General features: G+C 52.0%; 1 protein-coding gene across 6 annotated transcripts; it reads left to right on the top strand.

Moving 5' to 3' along the window:
- Positions 1-337: 337 nt before the first annotated feature.
- Positions 338-9,635, top strand: TMED2 (transmembrane p24 trafficking protein 2). 6 transcript variants are annotated; one of them, XM_058656863.1, is made up of 5 exons: positions 338-637; positions 1,746-1,999; positions 2,678-2,698; positions 5,101-5,183; positions 9,181-9,318. In XM_058656863.1, the coding sequence occupies exons 1-4, from the start codon at positions 458-460 to the stop codon at positions 5,165-5,167; spliced, it is 522 nt and encodes a 173-aa protein (XP_058512846.1). In that variant the 5' UTR covers positions 338-457; the 3' UTR covers positions 5,168-5,183; positions 9,181-9,318. The 6 variants fall into 6 exon arrangements, with proteins under 6 accessions (XP_058512846.1, XP_058512843.1, XP_058512845.1 ...); XM_058656860.1 differs by having other exon boundaries at positions 340-637; positions 1,746-1,938; positions 9,181-9,635; XM_058656862.1 differs by having other exon boundaries at positions 340-637; positions 5,101-5,208; positions 9,181-9,321.
- Positions 9,636-10,421: the final 786 nt, after the last annotated feature.

Here is a 10,421-nt window from a genome sequence, read left to right as displayed (position 1 = left end):
ATCCGTGTGGCGGCGACACACGGAGCTCTGAGGGACGCGACTTTGGGGACACCGCGAGGAACGTGTTTTGGGAGGGGGGGACCATGGGGGACGCGGTCAAATGTGTGTTTGGGGACGCCTCCTGAGCCTCAGAGTCCCCCACGTCAGCCTGCGCCTGCCATTGCCGTCCTCGTCACGTCCTCGTCCTCACTTTCCCCGGCGGCTGTTTCCTAGGGAACAGGCCGGGGACGGCCCGGCTCGGCCTTTCCGCGCTGCCGTCCAGGCCCGGATGCGCGCGCGGCCCGCCTGGCCCTCGCCGGCCGCCGTGCGTCCGTTACGTGGCGGCCCCGGCGGCGGCCAATGGGCGGCGCCCGCATCAGCTCGCTGGGCGGCGGCGGCGGAAGGGGCGGAGCGGCGGCGGCGTCCGAGCGGCGGTGGAGGCCGCAGTCCCGGTCGCGGCCTCGGCCCCGGAGCCACCATGGTGACCCCCGCTGAGCTGCTGGTGCTGCTGGCCGCGCTGCTGGCCACGGCCTCGGGCTACTTCGTCAGCATCGACGCGCACGCCGAGGAGTGCTTCTTCGAGCGGGTCACCTCGGGCACCAAGATGGGCCTCATCTTCGAGGTGGCCGAGGGCGGCTTCCTGGACATCGACGTGGAGGTGCGGGGGCGCGGGCGGGCGGCGCGGCGGCGCGGGCTCCCGCCCCGGGGACGCCCCAACGGCCGTCACCCCCGCGGGCCCGTCCTGGAGGGGCTGCGCTGCCCCGGGTCACCCTGGGCCCCCGCGAGGCGTTGCTGCCCGGCGAGGCTGTGGAGTTCACGTCGGGACGCGCGCGCGGCGAGGGAGCGGCCGAGCTGGGCCTGGAGGGAGGGAGACAGGCGTTTGGGATCGACTGCGTGGAGCCTGTCCGGAGCACACCCGGGGTCCCTGATCGATGACCTGTCCCCACGTTTCTTTCGCCTGAAACCAAATGGAGTTACTACGTGGGCTCACCTGTTGACCTGCAGGTGTGCCTGTCGGGGCCTCACAGGCTGGGCAGTGGCCTCGCCGAGAGGGTCAGCTGTGCCCTTTGCCAGTGACAGTTGCTGCCTGGGCCGTTCCTAAACGTCCCGTCTGGGTCTTTAGCCCCGGGGCGTCTTGGACAAAGCCAGACTCCTAGTTTAACAATAACCAGGGCAATCTTGAACATGGACCAGAAGAGTCTGTGTGCCATTGTCATCTTGGGTATTGACGGCAGTGGCTGATGTGCTGTGTTGGGGTGAGGGTGGCAGTGGGAGGGAGAGGTGCCACTTCTGTGGGAGGGCGTTTGAGTTCGTTTAAATTAAGGGTTTATTTAGTAAGTGGAGCTGAGCAGATCCAAAACCAAGAGCCTCCCCTGGGTCTTCCACCTGGGTCCTCCACCTGTGTCCAAGGCTTTAGACCATCCTCTGCTGCTTTCCCAGGCCATAATCTGGGGGCTGGATGGGAAATGGAGCAGCCAGGACACGAACTGGTGCCCAAAAGGGATGCCAGCACTTGCAGGTGGAGGATTAGTCAGTTGAACCACAGTGCCAGTCCCCTGGGATTTGGGTTGTAATTGGACAGACAGGTCCGAGGTGTAGTGGGTGCTGACAGAGAACTCTGTAACCCCCGTTTGCCTTGGTTGGGAGTGTGTGGGGCGCGGTTGTCTGGCCCCCACTGCAGTGGAGCTGAGGGCGCTGCGGGTGGATGCCGCTGGCTGTGCACAGGGCGAGAGTGCACCCTGAGCTTTCATGTCTCCTACCTGCAGATCACGGGCCCCGACAATAAAGGGATCTACAAAGGAGACCGGGAATCCAGTGGGAAGTACACCTTCGCTGCCCACATGGATGGCACCTACAAGTTCTGTTTCAGCAACAGGATGTCCACCATGACCCCGAAGATTGTCATGTTCACCATCGACATCGGGGAGGCCCCAAAAGGACAAGACATGGAGACAGAGGGTGAGGCGGCCTCGGCTGCTGTGCCTCCGCAGCCGCCAGCTTCCGGACCTTCTGGCCTTCGGTGCAGCACTGCTTGGCTTCTTTAAAAGCTGTTTTTTTTTTTTTTTTTTTTTTTTTTAAGGTTTATTCATTTTTATTGGGCAGATCTATAGAGAGGAGAAGCAGAACGATCTTCCACTCTCTGGTTCATTTCCCAAATGGCTGCAGCAGCTGGAGCTGAGCTGACCTGAAGCCAGGAGCCAGGAGGTTTTTTCCAAGTCTTCCACGTGGGTGGGGGGCCCACGGCCTTGAGGCGTCCTCTACTGCTTTCCCAGGCCATGTAGACTGTGGCAGGGAGCTGGGTGGGACATGCAGCGGCTGGGCCGTGAACCGCTGCCCAGGTGGGGTGCCTGCACCACAGCCAGAGGATTAGCCTTGGCCCCACTACATTTTTTTTAAAACCATATATAATTTGTGAATGCCAGTTGCTCCCCAGCGAGTCTCCTGGCTGACAGAGAAGTTTCTTCTGGAAGTTGATGCTTGCTTTCCTTCCTCGTGGCTGCCCCTTCCGGCAGCTTTTCTGAGTCGCTGTGTGCTGGCCCAGATCTGGGTTACGTGGGTCTTAGCAGGTCCTGTTAATTTCCTACTGTTACTGGATGCCCTTGTTTGCTCACTGTACATGACTGGTCTAGCTAAACTTTCTGTTTTTTTTTTTTTTTTGTGTGTGTGTGTGTATATTCTGTGTTCTACACTTCTCCAGGTGGTGGCGATACCTGGGACGGTATGTGGACCCGGTGGCTTTTTGACATCACACTGTTTGCCTGTGTCTAATTTCTGCTTTCCTTTTTCCTAACTTTGTTGGCAGGAGTATGTTTCTTTTTTTTTTTTCTTGAGCCCTGCAACTAATGAGATTGATTGAGCTGGAGTCAGGGTATTGCTAAGGACACAGTGATTGGTGCTTTGCTAGTAAGTAGCATTGTTGATTCTTCAGAATGACAGCTGGCTGGTGGCTTAGGAATGTCTTCATTAAACATGGCTAATTGCAAATGGTGCTTTGGTAGAACTAATACTGCAAGTTTGTTTCATTGTTACTGAAGTGTCCAGCTTGGGGCTTGACTGGATTGAAGTGCAGTTCCAGGAGCCGTGTGCAAATAGCTGTGCAGACAGCTGTGAAAAAAGTTCTTTGAGCCACGTGTTGCACATAGGTTGTTTATTATCCCACTGAGCAGCCGTGAACCTGCTTGCTGCTTGGTACGCTGCTTGCCAAGAGCCAGCGTGTGTGTGTGTGTGTGAGTGTGTGTGTGTGTTGGGCCACAGTACGTGCTGGGAGTCTTTGCAAGCTGCTTTGGTAGCTGCTGAACACACCCGGCAGTGTTAGCATGATCATGTCTGTCCAAGATACTGAGAAATTAGTAACATGATGACATCATGAGGAAGGTGAAGTGATCTGTTTTCCAATCTGTAGAATGGGTGGTTTGTGCTGTTTGGTGATTCATTTTTGGACCACATATAGGGCAGGACTTGGCTATGCTCCAGGAGCAGTAGGTGTTTCAGAGGGTGGAGTGTTTGCTTGTTTTCTGAAAGTTGGTCCTGGTTTCTGACCTCTTAAATGGTTGGGACATATTGGCTGATGAGTATGAATACTGGTTGTGTGAAGTTGAGCCCCAGGACCGGGGGTGGGCTGGGGTGGCGGGCCGTGGTGCCACCCCGAGAACCCCTGCTCTCAAGGTCGGCACAGTGCAGCGGTCTTGCGAGATTTCCGTTGACCTGCCTTCACTAACGGGTGGCCCTTGGATGCCCTGAGAGGTTTAGGATTGTTGGGGTGGGGTGTGTGAGTATGGCCCCCAGGGGAGGCTCCGTGTGGGCCTGGGACGAGAGATTCCTCCCCTTGCTGAGGCTTGATGCAGCGTCTCCTGCCAGCTGCTTGGTTGTTGAAGCGCACTCTTAGAACAGTGCTGTGTTTCTGTGTTTCACAAGGTTATATGTGAGTTCCTTTGAGAGTCAGATGGGACTCCCACCCCTGGGCTGTCTCCTGAGTGCCCGGCAGCTCATGCCATCTCTGCTATGTGGGTGGAAGGAGCCCAGTCGGCTGAGCCCTCCCTGCCTCCCAGGGTCTGTCGGGGGGTGGGCCCAGGTGCACTGGGGCTTATTGGTCTTGCTTGCAGCCCCTTCCTGCCACACCGCATGCCAGGCCCCTCAGGTTGGCTGAGTGCTCCAGTGGGTGAGAACTTGTCTCTGGGGCAGCACCTGCTGCTCCCCGGGATGGGATCCTTGCTTTACCTGGCCGAGGGTGAGTGAGTGAGTGTGGGTTTTGCCAAATGTCACTTCTGCTCAGCTTTGGGAGGTTTATAGGTCGGCTCTGGGGCTACTTGTAAACTAACAGAATTAGCATGGTTCTTTGAAGTTATGGGATTTAGATTTTTAAATGCATATATAATTACTATACAATATTCTTGGAAAACTAAAAGAAAAGTATTATTTTGGTGCAAAAATTGTGAACTCCCTGTGCATCCTGTACTGGGCCATCCTGTACTGCTTTCCCAGGCCACAAGTGGGGAGCTGGATGGAAAGTGGAGCAGCCAGGACATGAACCATTGTCCATATGGGATCCCAGCGGATGCAAGGCAAGGACTTTAGCCACTAGGCTATCATGCTGGGCCTTTTTTTTTTTTTTAAGATTTACTGATTTTTAATTGGCAAGTCAGATTTATAGAGAGAAGGAGACAGAAAGATCTTCCATCTAATGGTTTACTCCCCAAATGGCTGTAATAGCCAGAGCTGGGCCAGTCCAAGGTGCCAGGAACTTGTTCCAGTCTCCCCTGTGGATGCAGTGGCCCAAGGACTTGTGCCATCCTGTGCTACTTTCCCAGGTACATTAGCAGGGAGCTGGATTGGAAGTGGAGCAGCCGGGACTGGAGCCAGTGCCCATTTGGGAAGCCAGCACTGCAAGTAGAAGCTTAGCCTTCTGCGTCAGGGCCCTGTCCCCTGGAAATGAACTTTTAAAAAATGCTTTGGGAATTAAATTGTCACCAGTGCCTCAGCAGTGATCCATATTGATGCATGAGCCGTTTCTACGTAGTTTCTTTTACGTGTCTCTCTGAGTAATGCTTTTATTGTGAAATGAACATTTCCTGCCAAGATATTGTCAAGTATGTGCTAACTTGTTTTGTAATGTTTCTGTAGCTCACCAGAACAAGCTAGAAGAAATGATCAACGAGCTGGCAGTGGCCATGACGGCCGTGAAGCATGAGCAGGAGTACATGGAAGTCCGGGAGCGGATACACAGAGCCAGTGAGTGCTGCGGCCCGTGCCCTCGCTTGCTTCTCGCCAACCACTGAGGGCTTAGCATCTGAAAGGCACAGCTGCAGAGAGGAGGAGAGAGATGTCTTCCATACGCTGGTTCACTTTCCACGTGGCCAGCAGTGGCTCCGCCTGGACTGCGCTGGGCCAGGAGCCTGAAACTTCAGCTGGGTCTCCCAAGCTGGTCATGGGCTCAGATGCTCAGACAATTTTCTGCTATTTTCCCAGGTGTTTCAGTAGCTGGATTGGAAGTGGAGCTGCTGGAATTTGAACTGGTGCCATATGGAATGACAGTGTTGTGGGTGGTGGCTTCATCTGCTGCAATGATAGCCCCTCAACTCTGACCTTAAGAAAGCACTTGTGGGGCCCGGCGGCATGGCCTAGCGGCTAAAGTCCTCGCCTTGAAAGCCCCGGGATCCCATATGGGCACCGGTTCTAATCCTGGCAGCTCCACTTCCCATCCAGCTCCCTGCTTGTGGCCTGGGAAAGCAGTTGAGGACGGCCCAATGCATTGGGACCCTGCACCCGCGTGGGAGACCCAGAGGAGGTTCCAGGTTCCCGGCTTTGGATCTGCGCGCATCGGCCCGTTGCGGCTCACTTGAGGAGTGAATCATCGGACGGAAGATCTTTCTCTCTGTTTCTCCTCTCTGTATATCTGACTTTGTAATAAAATAAATAAATCTTAAAAAAAAAAAAAAGAAAGCACTTGTGGAAGAGTATTTTCTAAGAGCATGCATTTGCAAAGCCTTGCACTGAGTTACAGTGGCTTATTATTGCTTTATTAGAACTTAGCACTTGCTAAGTCATAAAGTACTAGTAGCGTTCAGCACAGGTTGCTAAGATTGTTTTCTATTGCAAGGTAAGCTGAGGAATTCATTTTTTTGTTTTTAAGATTTATTTTATTTAATTTAAGAGTTAGAGACGAGCAGAGAGCTTTTCTGGCTCACTGCCCAGATGGCTGCAATACATGGGGCTGGTCTGTGCCAGGAGGGAGCTAGGAGCGTGAAGCTTCATCCAGTCTCCCACGTGGTTGCAGGGACCGCAGCGCCTGAGCCCTGCCTGCTGCTTTCTCAGCCATGTGAGCAGGGAGGAGCCAGGACTTGAACCAGTGGCCATGTGGGATCCAGCTTTGCTGGCTGTAGCTTCTCCTGTTATGCCATAATGCCAGCCCCAAGCAAGTGGTTTTCTTAAAGGAGGAGGAAGAGGGGAGTGTTAACATTGGTCTGTAATCACCCCCCTCTACCTTTATATTGGTGTGATTAATATCTGTTGAGATATACTTTTTTTCTAGAACAGAAGACCACTGTAGTTAGAATAGAGAGCAGCGTTGACACAGACCCGTTTTTAGGTAGACATCTGGATTCCAGCTGTGTGAGTAGGAAAGAGTGATGGGTAGAATCTTGCCAGCACACGGGGGTTGCTGGCGTGGGTGTGTTACAGTAGGTGCCTGCTAAGTGGGCTGACTGCATTCCTTATGCTGGTTCCGGGTCTGAGTCCATTGTCCTGTGAATGTCCACCTAGGAGGCCATGGGCCCCACCAGCCCACTGGGGACACCCTGAGGGAGTGTGGGGAGTGACCTAGCAGGTGTGACACCTGTTTAGCTCTGTCTTTCACATAGGTGAGAAGGAGAAGCGCGAGCAGGCCGAGTGTCTGCTGTCCCGAGTGCTCAGGTGGTTGTGTCCCCGTTAGTGTGAGTTGTTCTGGGAGTACCTGTCAGCATACTGCAGACGGCTAGCCTTTTGGTCTGTGCCCAAGACGTGTCATATTTTGAAGCATTTTAGTTTTGGACTATAGAGAATTTCAGGTGTCAAACAATTGAAATAGGATTGTTTAACCTATAGCAATCTATAGAATTGAAATTTTGTATTCAGTTTAATCATGTAAAGCAAATGACTCCCAGTGTTGTTTTTTTTAAACCAAGAAAAAAATTTACAGATTTATTTATTTTTACATGAAAGGAGGGTTACAGAGAGAGAGAGGAGACAGTAGGTGGTCGTCCGTCTATTGGTTCATTCTCTGAGTGGCCACAGCTGCCAGAGCTGGGTCTGTCCAGATAGGAGCCAAGAGACTCTTGATCTGGGTCTGCCACGTGGGTGCAAGGGCCCAAGCACTGGGAACATCTGTCACTACAGCACGCAGCTGGATTGGAAGTGGAGCAGCCAGGACTCAAATTAGCACCCACGTGGAATGCTGGAACCACAAGTGGCGCCTCATATGTTATGCCACGGCCCTGCCCGCACCAGTGTGTTTGTGCATCTGCCTGCAGTCCGCACTCCTCAGCGGTGAGCTCTGTGAGCCCTTTGCCCAGCGTTAGCAGGTGCATTGCAGAAGCCTGTCTTACAGTCAGGCCTTCCTGGCTGGCTGCCTTGGGCTGCTGTGCCACAGTGTCCTCTACCTCCACTGCTCTGTGATTGGAAGCTTAGTGTGCTACACCACCATAGCAGGTGCAGGGTCCCAAGGCTCTGGGCCGTCCCCGTCTGCTTTCCCAGGCCACAGGCAGGGAGCTGGATGGGAAGCGGGGCTGTTAGGACACGAACCAGAGCCCGTTTGGGATCCCGCGTGTTCAAAGCGAGGACTTTAGCTGCTAGGCTACCGCACCAGGCCCGATAAATATTTTTTATATTCAGCAATAAGAGACTGTGGGGCTGGCATTGTAGTGTGTGCAGTCAAGCTGCTGCTTGCAACACCAGTGTCTTGTATGAGTACTGCTTTGAGTTCTGGCTGGTCTGCGTCCTATCCATCTTCCTGCTGATGTGCTTGGGAAAGCAGTGGAGGACGGCCCAAGGCCTTGGGACCTTCCACCCACATGGGAAACCCGGACGAGGCTCCTGGCTTTGGTTGAACTTCGGCCGTTGCGGCCACTTGTGGGGTGAATCAGCAGATGGAAGATCTTCCTCTCTGTCTCCTCTCTGTAAATCTGATGAAGTTTTGGAGGTATTGATTGAGCCATTTATTAGACATAGTGCTAAAATGGGTCATTCAAGTTATGCTGGAAGTTGGCTGCTACATTTTCTTGCTGAAGATTCAGTCGAAGCAAACTCCATATCATGAAATTATTACTAAAATTTCAGTTTTTTGTGTGGTTTTTAGAATTGTAGTTTATGTTCTTGGCAAGTGTCACCTTTGAGTAAGTAAGATAACTATTTGGAAACATGGGAAAAGGTTTTCACTTCCTATTGACCATTTGTTCGCAGCTCTTACAATCCAGTGGCCGCCAGTCCCTGAGCCATTAGGAATGGAGTTGATCTTTATAAATGGTGGATCTACTTCAGAGCAAGCAGCTACTTATTTGTTTGACTAATATTGTTATTATACTTGTATTGCTAATTTTAGTGATATTGCTAATTTTTATTAGTTGGCAATTTTCATAAAAATCTGGAACTACATTGTTTTAAAAAGTTAACTACATTGTTTTAAAAAGTTAAGGCTGTTGATGTGATCAGGAACTTGAGAGAGTGAGGCTAATTAAGCAGAGGAAGCTGACAGGTGCAGTCCTGACCTGCAGGCATTGGATCTTGAGCCTGGAGCTTGTCGTCTGCCCTGTGGTAATGAACTCCCAGGGTGGCTCCGTGGACCCAGAAGCCCTTGCTCTCTGCAGCGGCAGCGGGCATGCTTGAGAGCCCAGAGTGACACTGACACACTCTGTCTGGGTCGATAGTCCCGAGGTAATTGTCAGCTTAAAATAATGTTTAATTTTTTAAAGTCCATTTCCTGCTGGAGCCGAAAAAGGATGGTGATGAAGGGCCCTTCAAGGATGAGGAGGTTTGTGTAGGTTTCATTCTTGAGGTGTGCATCTCATTTCCTCCTTGAGCAGGATGGGTGTGGCTCTGTCCCTGGAAAGCCAGGATCCCGTTCCCGTGTGCCAAGTAGGGCCCCGTGCGTGCTGCGTGGGGCGTGCTTCACCTGGGGACTGCTTTCCTTTTGGGAATTGTCACTAAGCTCTGTCTGTCTGTCCTCCACAGTCAATGACAACACCAACAGCAGAGTGGTTCTCTGGTCCTTCTTTGAGGCTCTCGTCCTGGTGGCCATGACGTTGGGGCAGATCTACTACCTGAAGAGATTCTTTGAAGTCCGGAGGGTGGTCTAGAAGGCCTTTCCCGAAGATGCCAGAGTCGTCACTCACTGTTTACCACACACCTTGGTCCTTTGATGTCATCAGTTTCTGATTTTATTTTCAGAACTGCACATTCACGGCTTACATTTTCTTTGTGATGAGTAAATAGATAGTGGGGGAGAAACACCTTTTTAAGAAAGTTACAGTGAAATCTGAATTTTGATTGGCATGATTTGTTACGTGACTGCTGCTTTCACGATACAAGGTCCTGTTAGAACGCAAACCCTGTGTGTGAGAGAGAGGGCAGGCTTTCCCAGCTCTCGTCTCTTCCCAATAAATTGCAGTTTTGTTGAGGCAGCAGCACAGTGCTGGGGAGTGCCTCAGCAGGTGGCTGTGTGCTGGTCACCCTGCGGCTCACGGCAGTAGCGGTCTGTTTTGTGAGCTCCTGCCTCTGGCACCTTCGCCCTGCCGGGCCGGGGCTCCCTCTTCAGAGCGCGAATCCTCCGACACATAGTCCCCCGTTTTTAACATTGAACCTCAGGCTTGTCACCTCCATGTAAATTGATGACAAAAGCAGCTAATTTTCTGGTTTCTGCCTCACCTTGTCAGTCGCTCCCAAAGCCAGCCCTCCAGGTGTTTCTGCGATGCCAGCTGCCCCTCCTGTGCAGGCGCGTCCACTCTCGGCGCCCGTGTGATTGGGAGAACCTGGGTTTCTGATGTCACAGGGTTATGTTCGCTTGCTGTGACATACGGCCACTGTTTTATTCTTCATCAGTGACCTTTTGGGCCACTGTAACTAGGGCACTGGACACCATGTCCACTCTAGGGTATTTTATTTTTTTTGGTTCTTTTGGGCTTTTTTTTTTTTTTGGCACATGTGAATTTTGTTTTGTATAGAATGGAATAAAACTTCCTCTTTGATCTCTGATGATGGGTTTCAGATTTAAGGAGCATCGGTTGTTGGTTCAGGAGCGATCCAGGATTATGCTGTGACTGATGTATATTAGTTACTTGTACATTTCTTTTGGATCTTTGCAAGGGAAAAACTATTACAAGTTTTATATAATTAATTTAAATTTGTTACAGGTCTCCATGTTGAATACAAACACTTTTCCACCTTGGGTGACAATACCTTGCAACAGTACATTC

This window comes from Ochotona princeps, chromosome 29, assembly GCF_030435755.1.
Source record: "Ochotona princeps isolate mOchPri1 chromosome 29, mOchPri1.hap1, whole genome shotgun sequence".
In the NCBI taxonomy this organism is placed as follows: domain Eukaryota; kingdom Metazoa; phylum Chordata; class Mammalia; order Lagomorpha; family Ochotonidae; genus Ochotona; species Ochotona princeps.
The sequence above is the reverse complement of the archived record's forward strand: the minus strand, read 5'-3'. Positions and strand labels throughout refer to the sequence as shown.